The 19,491-nt window shown below is 25.9% G+C and overlaps 1 protein-coding gene across 2 annotated transcripts in view; it reads left to right on the top strand.

The window, feature by feature from the left end:
- The first annotated feature begins 205 nt into the window (after positions 1-205).
- Positions 206-19,491, top strand: part of LOC126895823 (voltage-dependent calcium channel subunit alpha-2/delta-3) — a 32,540-nt gene continuing 13,254 nt past the window's right edge. For both annotated transcript variants that reach the window (XM_050668072.1, XM_050668071.1), the window contains exons 1-8: positions 206-588; positions 14,363-14,444; positions 14,557-14,667; positions 16,931-17,114; positions 18,377-18,517; positions 18,724-18,995; positions 19,059-19,169; positions 19,285-19,474. In XM_050668072.1, the coding sequence (XP_050524029.1) occupies positions 452-588; positions 14,363-14,444; positions 14,557-14,667; positions 16,931-17,114; positions 18,377-18,517; positions 18,724-18,995; positions 19,059-19,169; positions 19,285-19,474 (1,228 nt within the window). In that variant the 5' untranslated portion in view covers positions 206-451. The remainder of the gene's footprint in view (positions 589-14,362; positions 14,445-14,556; positions 14,668-16,930; positions 17,115-18,376; positions 18,518-18,723; positions 18,996-19,058; positions 19,170-19,284; positions 19,475-19,491) is intronic.

Below are 19,491 nucleotides of genomic sequence, written 5' to 3'. Positions count from 1 at the left end.
AATGCCACCGACCGGCGTCGTAATTTGGGCCAAGAGGAAAATGTCGTACCCGCTGTCCCCGGCCAAATCGAAGCGACATGAAGTGGGCGCCCATCTGTCTGCAGAATCAATACAATAAAAGGAAATTCTCTGTAGCGCTTATTATAAGCGCAGGCGTCAGGCGTCAGCGTATTACGCCGGTGCCGCTACACGCCAGATAATATACTTTTACTACGCGTATACTCACACGCTAAACCTCGTACAGCGTGTTACGCTATGGACGACTTCACCTCCGCCGCTTCCGACGACGTGTCGCTTAAGGACGACGTGTGTGACAATCACCATCGGTGTATTCTCCGATGCCGCCGTTACCATTAAAGTACCACCGGACTACACGAAATTTTTCTTAGCAAATCGTGTGCGAGTAACGTTTTGTGTTATAGTGTTTATTCATTGTCACCGATAATCCGCCATGTTATTTAGTGCTTCTCTTCAGCAGCCGTTCTCAGTAGCCATCAATACAGCCTTTGCGTTGTTAATGATTGTGGCTATGAGGCCGACGGTTTTGAGTAGTGTTCGCGCCCAAGCTGAGGATATACCTCACAATGAGTGAGTCTTATTCATTTAAAATATTATTAACAAGTCAGCAACTCTTTTAATATAACATTAAATGTTGTAAGGTGATATCGATAGTAAGGGTATTATTGTTATTAATTTTTCAAAATGTATGTATATATATATGTTTTTGTTTAGACCTATTTTTTAATAACAGACTAATGAAAAATAATTTTTAGTCAATTTCGTCCACTTAATTAAATTTAATTGGCAACACCAATGAGCGTTATAGTCTTCGAAATATGTCCAAATAATAAGTACATGTAATTTGAACATCACGGAAGTGTTGTATAATTGAAGAATTTTATTACTTGAACCTCCAATCCATGAAAATTATGCGAATTAGATATTATTTTTTCATTTAAAGGGAATGAGGGAAAATCATATCATAAAAGACAAAACCTATATTCTGCCACCGAAGAATAAGCATTAAGAAATGATAACAGCTGTGATTATATAACTGAAGTTTATTTAGATCTAATACTATTGAGATTAAGAATATTTTTGTATACAATTTTTTATGCTAAAATATTTTCTAATACATTACCTATAGGCTATAATAGCCTATAGGTTAATACAGTTAATCTTTAAGATGGAAACATTAGCTTTTTTGTAGCCCGGAGACAGACGTAAATAAAAATTGATTTAATAGAATAAGTTTAAAATTTACCAGCGACTATATTTTAAAAAGTGTGAAGTCGTTATTAAACTAAGAGAAATTTTAATTTGAAACTAAGTACACGTGTGAGTTCAGCGTTTTGGTACATAACATTTTATTGTTTATAATGACATTATAATACATAAACGTAGTGTTGCAATTGCAACACTACGTTATATGTTATAATTGCATTATACATTTAATCTTATATACGTCCATACCTAAATTATTCATAAGAAACATCATGGAAATGTGTTCACATATTTTGATTATCATATGAAAAAAATTATTGAAATATATTATCTATTTTATTAAAATACGTAATTTAAATAAGAAATTAAATATTCACTACTATTACAAACTTTTCTATGGATCAGAAATTAATTTGAAAACTGATAACCATACACGCTTATCAGTTTTAAAAAAAATGTTTTGCTAAATCAAACTTTTAGTTGTCGGAATAAATTTTATTTTTAACATGATTTTTAATAATATATTATTTTAATAAAATTTATAAATTTAATATTTTGTTTATACAAATTTTAATATGCTCATACTATTCTATATCAGGGGAAGTTGTTAGACACTGATCACTTTGTAAAAAATAAGTTTTTTAAATAAAATAAATAAATGATTTTTGGTATAAAACATTGTTCTTTATTTTTTTACTATCAAAAATTGAATGTGTTTAAGACATGATTTATACATTTTTAAATATTATAATTTTAAATACATACATTTTTTTTTTTTGAAATAATAGAATTCTTGAAACATTGTGTAGTAAAATAAAATAAAAACATCATAACTTTTGTGAGACAAAATGTATTTAAGGCAATAAAATATTTGTTAACTCAATTAAAAGATATAAATTAACTTCACTAGTATAAATATGTTTAACTATATTGTTATATTTTGATGAGTAAATAAACAATGATCATTTAAACTTTTTTCGACTATCTCTAGAAATTTATAATTTCAAAAATTTGAATGGTACTACGACTTTTAAACCACCTCCTGATGTGTGATCATACAGGAATGGTTTGACGGCCGGGGCATTTTTTAATTTTTCAGTATACCAAAATGTATTCATTTAAATTTATTGAACCTATTTAGTTATAAGATAATACAATTCAGTTTTCGGAACGTTCACTAAAAAATTTAATTCGTTCACGTTAACAATCGCGTTCATAACTTTTTTTTTATGAATAGCTTACCTGCAGTTAATATAATTATACATTAATAAAAACGAATTAATTTAGAAAAATTTAATTATATTTAGTAATTAAGAGTTATACCTTCAGTGGCGTAAAAGTGGGCATAAAAAAAAAAAACAACTGTATTTTTCATCATTTAAATATTTTAGTTTTAGGGAGATTTATACGCCAATCTCCTTTTTAATTACGTCTCGGCATACCATAAAATGAAATATTCCAATATTTCAATACATATCAATTGATATATTGATACATAATCAATATCAATTGATACATAAATGGTAAATCTTTCATAAGAATCAAATGTAGAGCACACCTACTATTGATAGATGATTTTTTTTATTATAATTATTAATTAAAGTGTGATGGTGTCACGTTTTCATAATCGTGAGAATTATTTTAATAAAATACAGACAGCACATCCGCTGCCTGAGACTGATGAATTAACAAATAATATTTATTGCCAAATCGGCAATAGTTCTAATTATTATAAAAACCCAATAGACCTGACAATCGTGGTCAGTCGACTCCAGTGCCTTGTGTCATTCATCAGTCTCAGTACTCGGTTGTCGCTGTCCGGCTTACTGTTTAAAGTAAAGTCTTTGTTTATTCCTTTTTCTAACCTATATACTCTTTTCCTTGACATTTTAGAGTACTTGTGTCTTGCACTTCGTCTGCACCTCGTACTCTGTTATCTTTCCTCACCTGGTACGCCTAGTATTTGTGTCTTGCACTTCGTCTGCACCTTATACTCGGCTACCCCGTTCTCTCTCTGAAGTACTTGTGTCTTGCACTTCGTCTGCACCTCGTACCTAGGTGTTACTCTTATTCTCCCTTCCTATAACAACAGCCTTTCGACACCCACAGCTAACCCGGAGTGTCAGCCGAGCACGGTGACTGCTGTACGACAACACGCACGTGAATACCTAGACAGCAGGCACCACCTCCTCATATTCATCTTCGTACACATAGTTACACATTTACACTTTTACATTCATCATTTTTACTGTGTTACGACAAAAGAATATAATTATAAATATATAAATCGATTGTAGTACAATTTCAATTGCTTAAGAGATTCTGAGTAAATTCTGATAATTTGCAGCAGATTTACAATGTACTAATGCTTTGTTCTACTCACCACGATATTTTTGGAAGTCCCAATGATTAAATTAACATTCGACAATTAAACATTACAGAACATTCAACACGTTTATACAGTACCTTATCACATTATGATAAGGTACTGTTGAGCTAAATGCTCTAAATATATATCCATTATATTATAACGCACACATTTTGTTACTTATTTCTATTTTATATAATTTCATATAAAATTAAGTATAAACTCAGTTGACACCAGTAATTAAAAATTATAATAACTTTAGTTAAGGATAAAAAGTTATAGTAATTTAAAGTCAAAGTGTAAAAAAATATACAAGTTTTGCAGATTTCTATAATTTTAATTTTATAGGGATTCCCACATTTATTAGGAATGAAGAGTATTTCTAGCATAATATCTTAATCTATTTAGAATTTGTTATTTATTGACGTACTGTTGATCTAAATCGGTATCTTTCTTAACCCCGATTAACTAAAAACCTTTTCTTTTGCTAACAAAATTTTTGTTAATTAGGCTATAAGTTTGTTTAAACAATGGTTATTAAGTGGATGTGTAAATTATTGTTATCAATTTATGTGATTCTTATTATAAAGGATACAACGCGGTTAATTGATAAACAGAGACATTTTGCTCTTATCATTACGTTTTTGCATTATAAAATTACATTTTTGACGGTTATTTTTAATTAATTTTATTAAGGACAAAAGGTAAGATATTTTTGATATTAAATATAAGAAATTACAAAAAATTAATTAAATACTTAATTTAATAATTAAAATGTATACAAATTAATACTTAATTATTTCCTATTCTAAAAAATGATGTTATAAATAATATACTTATTGACAGTAGTTGGAATATGCTACTTACAAAAGTATTTATATTTCTGCTACTATGGAAAAACATTTCAAATTCTATTTTGTTATATAAAATGTATGAACATTAAAAACAATATATATAAATATACAGGTTGGTCCACCACTCACTGACAACTTAAATAACTTTTGATTCAGTTAATATTTTTTTTTTAAATAATAGTTATACGTTAGGTCTAAAGCTATATCTCAATAATTCATTTTTTTACATTTTATTAAAAATATTAATTATTTTTAAATTTTAAATAAAATGTAAAAAAAAAATCTAAGATAGCTATTTTGTAGAGTAGAATTTAAGAAAAATTTTAGTAAAAAAATATCTTATTAATATTCAGTAGTAAATATTCTGTAGCGTTTTGAAGTTTGTGAAAATTTGAATTTTCATGTATTATTTTACGGTATTAAACATTGAAATACGTATTGAGAAAAGGACAGAAGAAAACGCTATCTTTTCATGATTACTGTGTATACATATGATGATAATGTGTATACATTACAAACTTGGCATTAATACCATGATAAGAAATTAGATAAGGCAATTATTACTTATCACTCTCATTCAAAAGTATATTGAAAAGATAGCGTTTTCTTCTGTCCTTTTCTCAATACGTATTTCAATGTTTAATACCGTAAAATAGTACATGAAAATTCAAATTTTCACAAACTTCAAAACGCTACAGAATATTTACTACTGAATATTAATAAGATATTTTTTTACTAAAATTTTTCTTAAATTCTACTCTACAAAATAGCTATCTTAGATTTTTTTTTTACATTTTATTTAAAATTTAAAAATAATTAATATTTTTAATAAAATGTAAAAAAATTAATTATTGAGATATAGCTATAGACCTAACGTATAACTATTATTTAAAAAAAAAATCAACTAAAAATATTAACGGAATCAAAAGTTATTTAAGTTGTCAGTGAGTGGTGGGCCACTCTGAATGGTATTCAGTAAGCCAGGAAACGGGTTTCTACCATTTTCATTGTTTGTAACAATTGATTTGTTTCCTTACTTTTTGAACACCTGTATATTAATTTTATGTACGAATAATATTAATCCAATATTTAAACAAAGAATGGGAACTAAATGAGGTATTTTAAAAATTATTTTAAAGTATACAGTCAATAGTTTCATACTTAAAATAATTTTTAAATTAATTTGGCCGGTTTTATATCATATAATGGCTAAAGAGACAAAAATGTATTCAGACAAGTGTCTAATTAAAACATTATATTAATATAAGACAATACATTTGGCACATAATTGATTCAACACAAATTCAAATCCTTTTAAAGGTATTATTTTGTCGCTCAAGAAGCAACTTCACTCTTTTTTAACAATTTTAGAGAAGAGAAAAAAAACGATTTTTTGTATAATTGATAGTACTTGTCATGAGAATTTATTATTTGATAAGCGCACTATCTATTAATTTTATCAAAACTCTGAGTTCACCATTTGAATCTCCGCAAAATTTTACTTATAAAAGTGTGGCTAACTCATTTTGACAAAAGTGTAAGATATGTGGTGTTGCTTTTTAAGTTACAATTTTAGTAAAAATTTGATTGTCGCATGACATTTTTTTGTGGAGGGGGAGGGCACTCTATAAATACGACACTGCTTAAGGATACAAAATAGATAAACCGAAATGAATGTAAAACATTTTATTATGTATTTTTTTTAATTTAATCATTTATACCTTCTTCTAAGAAAGTTATTTTGACCATCGTAATACTGATGATTTAATGTAATATTATTTTTGGTTGTATTCACAAGTTGTAGTTTTAAAAATTGTGAACCAACAATAAATAAATTCCACTGTTTTTTAATATTTTTACAAATTTTATTGGATATTTTTTAAGATATAAATAATAACTATTAAATTAAGATATATATGTAATTAAAAAATATCAAGTATAATCATTACTTTAAGATTAATCGAGTGGATATCGTTAAAAAAATCACTGTGTCTACGACTGATCCGTTAACTATGTCTTATGAAATAACTTTAAAAGTATAATGTGAAAAATAATTTTTATATTTTGTTAATTACAAGTATTCTACCCCTTTTAAATAAAACAAAAAATATTGGTTTATTCTCTCTTTTTCTTTTTTTGAAATATTGTACCAACTTTACTTTTTTAAATAGAATATCTAGCTAACAAATAAGGAAATAACTAGTTGATATCAACTATTGAAGAGTACCTAGGAAGTTATTAACTCTTTTATATAATGGTTCCAAAGTTGTAATAATTTCCATATAACAATGTTATAATAATGTTTTTATAATGTTATGTTTTAAAATTGCCATCTGGATTTTTTTCTTGTTAGGTCATTTTTTTATTTATAAGTCAGTCAAACATATATGTTTTCCATTTAAAAAATTTAAGTTGATACAATTTTTAAGGGGAAAAGAGAAAGAATAGAAATGTTTTTTTTCTTGCTAATTAATATGTTAGGAGTACTATTATTGATTAATGAATACTTCTGGCTAAAATATAGATAAAATAATTATTATTTTTTTTTAATTTTAAGTCCTAAGTAATAAGTCTTTTTAGATATAATATATCATATTATGATATTGTTCATGGGGAGGGTACTACTCAATAAACATATGAGGTATGAAAGGAAAAGCAGGCGAAGACTAAAACTGTATAAAGGCTTATAGTCAGTGCAATGTGCACCATTAATTTTATCTTGAATTTGATCCTCGGTGGTTTTCCAAAAGGGCATTTATTTGTATACTACTGCCTTCACCCCTTGCATCGTATAATGAACGGAATCGGTGAAATATTACTCTGTAACCGCTCTGGGGCAACAGATGCCATTACAAAACCCGTAATAAAATTTTATCTCTAGTGTTGGTAGGATAGTATAGGATAGAAGTAGTTGTAGTGGTATAGTAATAGATGTGGAGGTGACGTGGTAGCATAGTTGTATTATCCTTATTTTATATTATGTTTTATTACCATGACATAGAAACACTACTATCGCTGAAACCAAACCAACTATCATCCTATATTTCAATAACATTATTGGCTACACTAATGTCTTATTAATCTGTTTAAGTATGATTTATATTACAACAAAACAACTTAATTTATTGCAGAACATAATAAAAATTTTAATGATGGCAAGATGATTTTTTTCGAGTCAGAATTACAAAGTTATTCTTTTTCTAATGTTGTTCAGCATAGAAATATGTTTTTCGTAATTTTTCTGGATCTAAAACTTGAAACTAATTATAATTTCAGATATATTTAATTAAACATTTCTATCTTAAACAAATTTTACTTCAAGTTTAAACTTCGATCAAAGAATAATATTTTATCGCTTTAAATTCTTAAAAAATAGGTTAGAAGGATTTATTTATAACTCACTCTCGTTCTTAAAATTTATAATTTGTTTAAAAAAATTTTATTTCGCATTATATTTATTATATTATTATTTTTATGATCAGTATTTATACAATTAACTGATCTAATAATTTTTAGGACATTGTTTTGTAAATCATTCTTAAATAGCTATTATTATTTAATAAATAATTATAATTAAATTAAAAATAAAAAAAATGATATAGAAATATAGCTTAAATCAAATAAAAAGTTGTTATAACTTTTGATGAACTAGATGTTTGGTTTGTTAGCCAGTTAAATGTATAGGATTATGCGTTTATTTCAAGTAAGAGTAACCTAATTTTTTGATAAATTAAGATTTATCATTAGTAGTGGGCATTAACTAGTTAAAAATTTAACTTTTTTTAAACATTTCAATTTAACTAGATAATTATTTTTCTAATAAACTTTTTAACTAATTTAATTTTTCATTGAAAAAACTTAGCTTTTTTCAGTTAATTAGTTAAAATAACAATTAAGCTAAATTCAAAATTACATAAAAAATGTATGGTTTTTATACGTGGTTTAATTTAAAAAAAAATCGAATATTTTCCTATCCCAAATATAATATTTATATAACAATAAATATAATTTTCTGAATTTTTTTTAAAAATGTATGTGATTTTTAACTGATTTTTTTTTAAATAAATGGTTTTAAAGATTAAACAGTTCCACCAATACCAAAATGTACAAATCAATAAAAAAAGTTTTGTTATCATTAATATTTTCTTCCTATTCAATTGAAAATCGATTCTTAGCTTTCCTTTGCATCACCGACCAATAAAAAATGATTTTAAGAGATTTTTGCCGAATAATTAATTTTAAATGAAATACATTTTTTGTATACTAGTTAAGTTAAAACAAAATTTTAACTTAGCTAGTTAAATTTATAATTTGATAACTTTTAACTTATATTTATCAACATTGTTCATACTTAACTTAAATTAACTTGAGTTAATTATTTCGATTAACTTGCCCATCCTTTCTTATCATCATTTATTTTGCTTGTAAACTTATAAGTTATATTATTCATATTTCTTTTATTTCATTCCTTAGAATCAGAGGAACACATTTAATAACTAAATTTGTTTTTTTTTAACTAACATATAAAACATTTAAAATGTTACTGAAAGGGTCAGCTCACTAGTGTGTCTTAATCTGGAAAGAGATAAAATAAGTTTATTTATTTATTATTATTTTCAATACATAACATGACTAGCTTATATAATTATTATAAGTTATATTTAGGTATTCATTAGTTAATAAGCATCATTAATAGATTAATGATCATTTTAACTATCATTATTTTTTAGCTTCGATGCGAAGCTGAGAAGGTATAGTTTTACTATGATGTGTTTTTTTTTTGTGTCTTATCACTTTTTTCAGCTCTCACCGTACCGATTACTTTCAACAATACGTCAAAAGATCACAAATCGTATCTAGGCGAATACATTACCCTCAAAAATTGAACAAATTTCCCTCGTTCCCCGTAAATGGGGGGAAACCTCCAAAAAAATTACAAATTTAAAAATTGCTAATTTTCGAAATTTTTTTAAATTAAAACTGCTATAACTTTTTAAAAAATGAACAAATCAATATAATTTTTTTTTATATAGATGCTTGATGTCTTTAACTATTATTTGGTATATTTTTTTTATAAATCTGACTCTTTACCTACCTACAGAGGGGGATTCAAAGTGACAACTATTTCACAAAAAATTAACTTTTTCAACTTAACTTTTTAAAGTGTTCCGGAAATACTGACACTTTTAATTAATAATTTAACCTTAAATTAAAGCTTGTGTAATATACTTTATTATGAAAACAAAAAAAATCGGACTTTATTTTGTCTTCACGGTGAAAATGGTTACCGTATGCTATTTTTGTGTTAAAATTCTCGATTTTATATTTTACATTTTTAGCCTTTAAATGCTATATCTTTATGAAAAATGTATGGATCAATACAATTATTTTATGAGAAATAATATTTATATACATCTTTCATTCGACATACTTTTTTTTTAAATCAGACCATGTACCTTAATACAGAGGGGGTTCAAAACTTAAAAATACATATAGAAAGTAGAACTTTTTCAACTTAATTTTTGAAAGTATTCCGGAAATACTGACACTTTTATATATTATATTATTAATATATATATTTTTATTTATTCATATATTACACTTATAAACCATAAAACTTGTAATCAGAATATAAATAATGAAATAGGAGATCATGTAGCTTTTGTAATAATTCATTAATTTTTTAAAATTAAACACTATCTACAGATCGCATTAAAGCGTTTTTTATGATAGTGATTTTAATCACTGTCAGATATTATCTATACTTGACCCAACTATGCCACGACCCCAGTGTGCCACCACCCCACTGTGCTGAGATTTTAATAATGAAAATAATATTATTCAGTTCTTTACATTCAATTTAAAACCTTCTTAATAAAAGTATTTAATTTTGTTTTTAAAATTTTCTGAGAATACGTTTCAGCAAGAAAATTTTCTATTTTATTAATATAACCCAATATTTCTTCAGCACGTTCAATAGAGGATAGTACTTTTAGTATTTCTACAATAAGTATGATATTTTTTAGATGTTGTATACCAGTGCTGGTTAGTAATTACTGCTCAGTAATTTTTGGAATCTATGCGGATCGTCTTCTTTCTCATTTTCCTTAAAGATTGTATAGGTGATCGTTACATCCAAAGTTCTAGCGTTACTAGTTATAAGTTCTTCGTCCACTGTTAAATATTCAAAACAATTTCACAGTGGGTAAAAATTCTCTTCGTCAGTAAATGATCCATCAGCCTGTTTACAGTTGCTGTTGAAGACACTCAAAGCAACTATATGAAAACGGCGTATTATTATATTTGGTTTAATTTTACCGATAAATTTATGAATCCAGTTCAAAATATTAATTTTAGTTAAGTTTTGGTAATTACTCTCTATATGTTTTAATTATTGTTTGACACATTTTTTCGGTATTTTTGTTTTATTACTTTAATTTTAATTAATCAATTAATTAAATTTTAAAGTATTTTTACTAAAGTTACAACTTTTAATCTTTAGTGGATATATATGATATGTGGAATCTTCTTTTCCTCAATGACGTAATGTTTAAATAAATTTCTAGTAAAATAAAAAAAAATGTTATTGAAATTCGTTTCTACTAATAAACTAGCGTAGCTCAGAAATTAATCTATGTAAGTCCATTTGAAAACTAGCTGACTTTTTAACGTTTGATTTAGCCGAACGAGCTGGCTTTATCGGTGCAAGCTATTTTGAAATAACTTTAACTAAATAACTATGTACTTACTGTTATTCAATAATTTTTAGTAAATTTATTTTTTAATATTAATAATGTTTAAATTACATCTTAAAAATAAAAATATAAAAATATTTTTTAGTAACCACATAGTTTTATAAATAGGGTTTTCATATGATTATCCTACTAATAGTCTTTTGTAAGGTTTCGGTTGGTTATCAAATTAAAATAATAGTATATAAAATATATTATAGAAATATTGTATTAATTGAATAGAAAATAGTTAGTTGTTTTTTTAAAGATTTTTCATAAAAGAATTGAAATTTTGTATACTTATGTATATTACAAAAATTAAAAAAATTATAATAATGGAAGAGGGCATAAATACAATTTTTTAATTGACAAGCTACTATGAAGATTTGTTTATTCATTTATAGTTGATTACGAGCAAAAAAAAAAGGTTAACAAACTTTTTTGTATCAGCATTGCACGTTTAATAATGAAACACGAGCCTTATGCCAAATATGCCACTGAGAATTAGTAATCACGAGTTTAACTATCGATAAATAGTATTTCAACCTTAAATCAGGCGCATACTGAGGGTTGGGATAGGTTATAATATAATTAGTATATACAAAACATTAGGATACATTATATCCTTACCCTAATATTAGGAACACGTATCTGTAATATTTCGATATTTTTTTTACAAAAATTTCATTTATGTATGAGAAATTCTTTGTTTGCATTTGTTATTGTGACTACATTTTTCGTATATATGAATATCTTAGTTTTATTTTCGAAATTAATTGATTTTTAACAGAAGAACAAAATTGTCAATAAATTTACAAACACAAAATGTTTTAAATTCACTCATTTGCAAAATAATTTATTTTAAAAATTTGGTGCAGCTTTAAAAATGTAGGTGCTAAACATTTCCTGAGATGCTCGTATATATCTAAAAAGACCTCCTAAAAATTGTACTTTAGTAAATATATGTTGTTGTTATAAAGGTATCTTATGAATTTCCTGAATTTATTAAAGAAACAATTTACTGAATTAATATTTGGAAAAATATAGTACAAAATGTAGTAGTGAAGTAGGTTTGAGTGTAATTATAAATGGTTTTAAGCTTGCAAAAAGAATAATTTAAATGATACCTAGAAAGAATTCCTTAGAAGAACCATATTAAATATAATTTTTATATCATTGCATAATTAGTTTTAAACCACCATGAAAAATTAATTCAAATAAAAATGTACAAAATATCAAAACAATAGTATAATTTACAATTGTAGATATTATAAAAATAATATTTAATAAGTTAATAACAATTTTTTAAGAAAAGGATTCAAGAACAGAGGTTTAAATTTACTCATTAAAAAACTTCATTTTTATTTTTAATGAATTGTACAGCTAGTTAGTTAAATTTGTATTATTTTACTCATTTGTACAATTTAACTACTACATATTTATTAATATGCTAATTACCAAGTACCTAAATATAATTGTGAATTACTTTTAAAAAATACTTCATTTTAATTTTGTTGGGCAAATTAAGTAGAGTATCCACCCCACATTTTTGGAAAATTTATATTTTTCTTTCACTTAACTGGTGCCACCGAGGGAGGTCATTTTCGACTAAAATCCGGGTGACTGCTGGACGATCGATAAGGCGGCGAGAGACGCTAGCGCCTCTGGCCGTACGGCGGCTGGTCCAACTTGTTTCCGAGCAATTCAACCATGCTATAGGATGAGAACACTGAACTTATTAAATCCACAGAAATAAAAACTTATGAGCGATCCACAGATTAAGTATTTTTAAGGGCTACGATAGCGGAAAGAATGAAATAAGAAATAGAAAAAGAACGGATTCTAATTTGTAGATATTGCATTTTTAAATAAATTTCATATACATACATTTTCGTACTCTGTGTATTCGTACACGGAATACGAATAAATATTATATGCTTTTAGAAAAAACTATGATTAATGGTTTTATTTATAAGTAAAACCATTAATCATATGTATACATATGATACTTTATTAGCATATTCGCTTTTTTTATATATTAATATGTAGAAACATGTCTAGACACAATTTACGATGATATTACATATTTATATTTTATTGATTTAACTATCGTTATAAATTAATGTTTAAAAATAGTTATGGAAGCAGTTGTTACTTTTTAAAAATACGATAATCATAACTACAGAGAAATCTATGGATTAGAAAATATGTTTGCAATATGGACTTAATGACATAAATATTTTCAAATAGTTTTTAAATTCATATTTTTTGTAACTTATTGAGTATTCTTATAAGTTAATATAAAAAACTTAACATAAAAGACCACAAAAAATACTAAAAAAATCGCGTATATTTATTTTTAAAAACATACGTACATGTTTAACGATGGTGGTGGTAATATTGTTCCCAAAATACATGTACGATATTTTCTAATATTTATAGTTTTTTGACTTCAGTATTTTTAATATTTAAAATAAATTTTTAGTTTTAAATTAACATTTTAAACATATTTTTTATTTTAAATTATATTAGCCATAAGTGATCAATTTTTATTATATACTCGTATATATAAGACAAATTAATTTATATTCTGTAGATGTACATTAATTAATTAAAATTTGTGTTTGCACAGTTTTAGAATGCTGTCATAAATGATATAATATTTATGATAATATTTTGGAAATTTAATAATATCTGCAATATACTAAATTCTTGTATAATAACTTGGAATTTATAGTTTAAATACTAGAAGTAAAATTCCTTGTTAACCTTTTTAAAGTTTTTAATGAATCATCTTTTGATACTTTACATGCAAGTTTCTTATTTAATACCCTAATTTAACCTATTTTATTAAGTATACTGACCACCGTATATAATATACAAAGTCTACTTTTGTGTGAAGGATATGTTTCTACACAGTTTGATAACTTTATGTTACATTGTGGTATTCAATTTTTTTACGGATAAAGGATACATGAGATGTAGTCGGCATATACATATTGTACTAAGGTGATCCCATTAATAGAAGTCACGTACGTAGTTCTTGTGACCTACAAAATATTTTCATGTAAGGGGTTAGAGACTTAAATTAGAAGTCAATCTAAAAATATGCAAGTTTCGATTTAGTTTTGATACAAAAGTTTTATTTAGATAATAATTAAAACTCTTCATATATTATTTTTTAGAGTAAAAAACTGGGCTCTGAAATTTGGCGTTGATCTTTGGGAGTTTGGCAGGCAAATTACAAACATGCATGAAATACAAAGAGTAAGTAAAATACTACAAAACTATTAAAATGAAAAGAATAATTCAACACATTTTTTATTTTATTTTTTCCGATTTATTGCTTTTATTAAAAATTTAATTATTATTTTTATAGAAGTATCGAGAAAGAGAAGCAAAAGTAAAGAGAAAAGATGGTCTTATACTCATTCGAGACTTGGCTGCTGAAGTGAAGAATTTTATGGACATTAAAAGAAATTCTGTATTGGTAATAATATTTATTTTAATCAATTTTTTAAAACAATTAAATGCTTGGGATATTTTTATGAATTTTCTTCACGATATTTTTGTAAATTATTTTGACATTTATTCAATAAATATTTCATAAATTAGAATTGGTTAATTAAGTTTACATGAAACAAAATTTGGTTAGACGATAAACAACTATACCTAAAATTCATTGTATTGTTCATCTATCGTATCAATGAACAGTCATTAACTCTTTATTGCAGTGGCAGTATAAGACATGTAATTAGAGATGATGCTTTCATTGGGCGTGTTAGCCAAGAGTCGTAACAATAAGATTTCCAACTACGTATAGCTATCTCTCTTGTGTACACAAGAAAATCATCGTGTGTAGATTGTTAAAGCCGATTAGTTTGCCGAATTGTTTTGGCACTGCAAGAGCAAGAAGAGACACTGTCAGATACACAGCGCTTTGCATCGTTGGGAATTTAATTAACAGGCTCGTGGTTAAAGAGGAGAATACAAACACCATTTTAACACCCTTAATGACTAAACCTTCTACCCATGCTATCTGACAGATAATATTATAAAGCACTTCACGCATACCTGAAATCTTTAGTTTCTTTTCATTTAATTTGCATAACCCGTTATTACAAAGACTGCTTAGGCTATTCTCGTAACTTGTCCGCTATATACAGAGTCATCAAAGTTTTATAGGACAGATTTTTCATATTAGAATTATTTTAGTAAAATGATCTCAAATAACGTATTTTTTATATAAAATAATGATCAATCATTCTCAATTCTCCAGTAAAATATTTTATGAGATGCTTTTTATTAGAAAAACTTGAGTTAACATTAATATTTAAAAAAAAAATTACTTCAATCAACAATTTATTGTTACTACTTATTAGTCGAAAAATAAAAGTAATATTGATATATTTTTTATTGATTTCTTTAAAATCAATATTTTTTTCAATTTTCACTCATAAAGTATATTTTATGTTCATCCCTTATACCTTATAAGAGTGTCAACTTTAATTTTTCAAATAGCAAAATACATAAATAACTAGTTTATTTATTAGTTAACGATCTAATTATTAATAATTTAAAGTAATGACTTAGGTTATTAAAAAATAATGGCTACTGCTATTTTTATAATTAGACATTTCTTGACCGTACTCTCCTTTCCACTTAGGTATAAACATGTCAATAACTCCCAAAATACTGTTCCAAAAGTTATTATGGATCAGTAATTTTCTTAATTAGGTCATTATCTAATAAATAAGCTAGTTAATTACATGTGTTATCATATGAAAATTATTAGTTGACTCCTTTATAAGGTATCATGGATGAACACAGCAAATAATTTGTCTTCTTTTTTTAAATATTACAGTATCGGACTAAGATAAAAACAATTTTTTTATTATTTATTTTAAATGAAATAAATAATAATAAAAAAATGCTTGTATAATCATAATTATTAATATAAAACGTAGTCCAAAAGTGTAAAAATTATTTTTTTAAATAACAATGCAAAATATTCACTGGATCAAAAGTTATTAAAGATGCCAGAAAATATGACACTATGTATGAGGTATAATATATGATGCAAGAATTATTGAATGGGACATTTATTATTTTCATTTCTTTGAAATTTATTTATAAAACGTTCTAACAATTTCAAACTATCAAATTTAATTTTTAAAATAATATCAATTTTGAACTAATTATGCATGTTGGTATATTCTTAAACTGGTGATAAATTATCCAATTTTAAAAATAAATTTACAGGTGAACATTTGAAATTTAGGATATAATTTTTCATTGTCTTATGAACTAAAAAGTTTAAAAAATTATTTACTATTGGTTTGTATTCATTGTTTGGCAGTGGTTATCAATTTATTTCTGTCTCGAAAGTTTTGCCTTCGTTTAGCAACTTTTTCATTCTTTTGGTCTCTGTATACATATTACCATTATTCAGTCAATACTTCTAGACGATATTCTTATAGTTAATGGATACTTTAACCTTTGCTAAATATTGAATTCTTGCCAAGAAGATAATATTTGAATTCCCTGGAAGTATGTAATAACAATTTTAATTTACAACAGTCTCAACTAAATTTTGTTTGGTAAAAAATCTCATTTCAGGAATGTAACAAATGTTGTGAGCTACTATTTTATTAAATATGTTACAGAGTAACATATTTAAATGTTTAAATGTAACAGAGTACTTTCTAACAAAGTCAGCTTAACGATTTCAAAAATACGTATTTATTTTTCAGAGACTGATGGAAGCTGGTGAACAATCCGCATTATCCCAACAAGACACATCCATAAGAAGTGAACGATTGTTAAATGATGAGTTTACAGATTATAAAAGCCTTGAGTCTGTTGAACGATACGAACAATGTGCATTTAATACAACTTCCAACTGTGTTCTCTTACAAAGCTCATATTTAGAGCAGGGTAAAGGTTTTTACATACTATGATATAAATAATTAATGTAAATTAATTAATTACAATAGGCTGTTGAAACATAAAACGACAAATGTGGTTTTTGTAAACCAAAACATATTTTCTAGTGTGCTAGTCAAGGTTTCGTTTCCGCTGGGCCTTGTTTCTTATTTCTCTTCTTCCTTATATTACTGTCAGATTTCTATTCTTTTTATTTTGCATAGCTTATAACTTTACTTACATTTATATACTTCTAAAATTTTTTCTTAGATTCTAAATGGTTGAAATTATAATAAATAAATAATAGACTATATCAATTAAATTTATGTTTTTTTTTTTTTAATTTTGTTTGCGTTTATGCAAATAACTTTTAGTCTTGTGTTTACACAATTTTGAAAATCGAACTAAATGTTTTAGAGGAAAATATATACTATCATTATATATTCTTACTATTATTGTAAAAAGAGACTAAGAGTATTTGTATAGATGTTAAAAGAAAGATGAATACAAAAATCACAGATATAACAATAAAGACATTTGAATTTGTAGTTTATAGATGAGTAAAAATCAGTCTAACGATAACAAATTTTTCTAATTCAAAGTATATTTTATCGATATGCGCAATGAATAAGGTAATAATTCACTTTTTCTTATTTTGCAGGAGATTAATAATAAAATATATTTTCTGATTACACCCTATATGTTGATCAATTTTGTAAGTAGTTAAATTCCGATTCAAATTAAATTTTCGATATTTTGATGAAATTTATTATTAAAAGAAGAGTAAAACATATATCCAGGTACCTCATAATCTCAAAATTGAACTTTTTTAAGTTACTACCTCATTCATTTCGCATGACAATATTATATTATGTATTATTTCTAATTACTCTATGCGAGTTTAAATTCTATAATTGAATATAAAGATATTATTTAAAAAATTAAAGTGTTTCAAATAGTAAATCTCTGTCCAAATCGAGTAACGAATAAAAGCTGAGTAAAAGTATGCTTAAAAATCGATTATTAGGTTAAAGTCGATTTCAAAACCCTGTTTTCGAGTTTATTTCTGGTTCCTGAAACAACTAAAGTAATGTTATGATAAGCTAAATTAAATAATTCAACTTGGTATATTTTAATTTTCTAATGTTTAAATTCGTTTTGCAATTATATATTTAAATATTTTAAAATTTTGAATAAGTTTTATACTGTATTTTATTTTTTATTTGTATTTCAAGAAAAAAATTGCATTCATAAATTTAACTTTGTTTATATAGAAATTGACGATGAGGCCGTACTACAAGGCATGCAATGGACTAGCAATTTAGATCCAATATTTGTCAGCAATTACGAAATGGATCCTGTACTTTCGTGGCAATATTTTGGAAGTACAAAGGGAATTCTACGAAGATTTCCAAGTAAGTTGCAGTTTTTATTATAACTCGGCACCTTGTATAGGCAATATCGCTACGTCGGTGTTAAGGTATAAATTTAATGTGGAAACAGATGTACTTCAGTGTTTTAGTTACTATCTCATCAAATCATAAATGTATAAATTTTAATTTCATTAAGACTTGTAGTAATTCTATATATATATTAAAAATTAAATTGTAATTTTTTTTAGCATTAAGGTGGTCGACATACTCGGGGTTAGCTCCATCTAATATGTACGATTACCGTTTAAATCAATGGTTTGTCGAAGCCGCAACTAGTGCCAAAGACATAATTATTATAGCTGATCTATCTAATGTGCTTTCCGACTATAAACTGAGTTTAGTTAGAGCAACTGCATTGGCAGCATTGGACACTCTGGGAGCTAATGATTTTGTAAATGTTTTATCTTTGGAGGCATCCAACTATGAAATAGTACCATGCTTTAAAGAACTCATTGTTCAGGTAAGATACAAACTATTGATCCTTAATAATATTTGTTCTTGAATAATTTCTCACATATTCCAGGCCAATGAAAAGAACTTACGAGACTTACGATGGGCGGTGGCGCAATCAAAGTTTACAGGAGGTTCTAACTTTACTGGTGCTTTAGCTCGTGCATTCGACATACTACACAAAGTAACTTTTATTCATTAATTTTGAAACTCCTATACAACTGGGATAATATTTTTACCACATATTCTGATAAGTGATTAACAAATAATACTAACATGATGGTTTTGTGTTAAAATAGTTTAATCAAACGGGACAAGGCAGTCAATGCAACCAAGCCATACTAGTTATTACTGATGGCCCTTTTGGTCCTTATAAAGAAATATTGCAACACAATAAACCACATATGCCAGTGAGAGTATTTACATATTTAGTGGGTAAAGATAATTCTAATGCTGCCGACATGAATTGGATTGCTTGCAATAACAAAGGTAAAATTTACAAACAA

Source organism: Daktulosphaira vitifoliae, unplaced genomic scaffold, assembly GCF_025091365.1.
Source record: "Daktulosphaira vitifoliae isolate Bord-2020 unplaced genomic scaffold, ASM2509136v1 Scaffold_1, whole genome shotgun sequence".
NCBI lineage: Eukaryota > Metazoa > Arthropoda > Insecta > Hemiptera > Phylloxeridae > Daktulosphaira > Daktulosphaira vitifoliae.
Note: the sequence above shows the minus strand (reverse complement) of the source record. Positions and strands in the feature narration are given on the sequence as shown.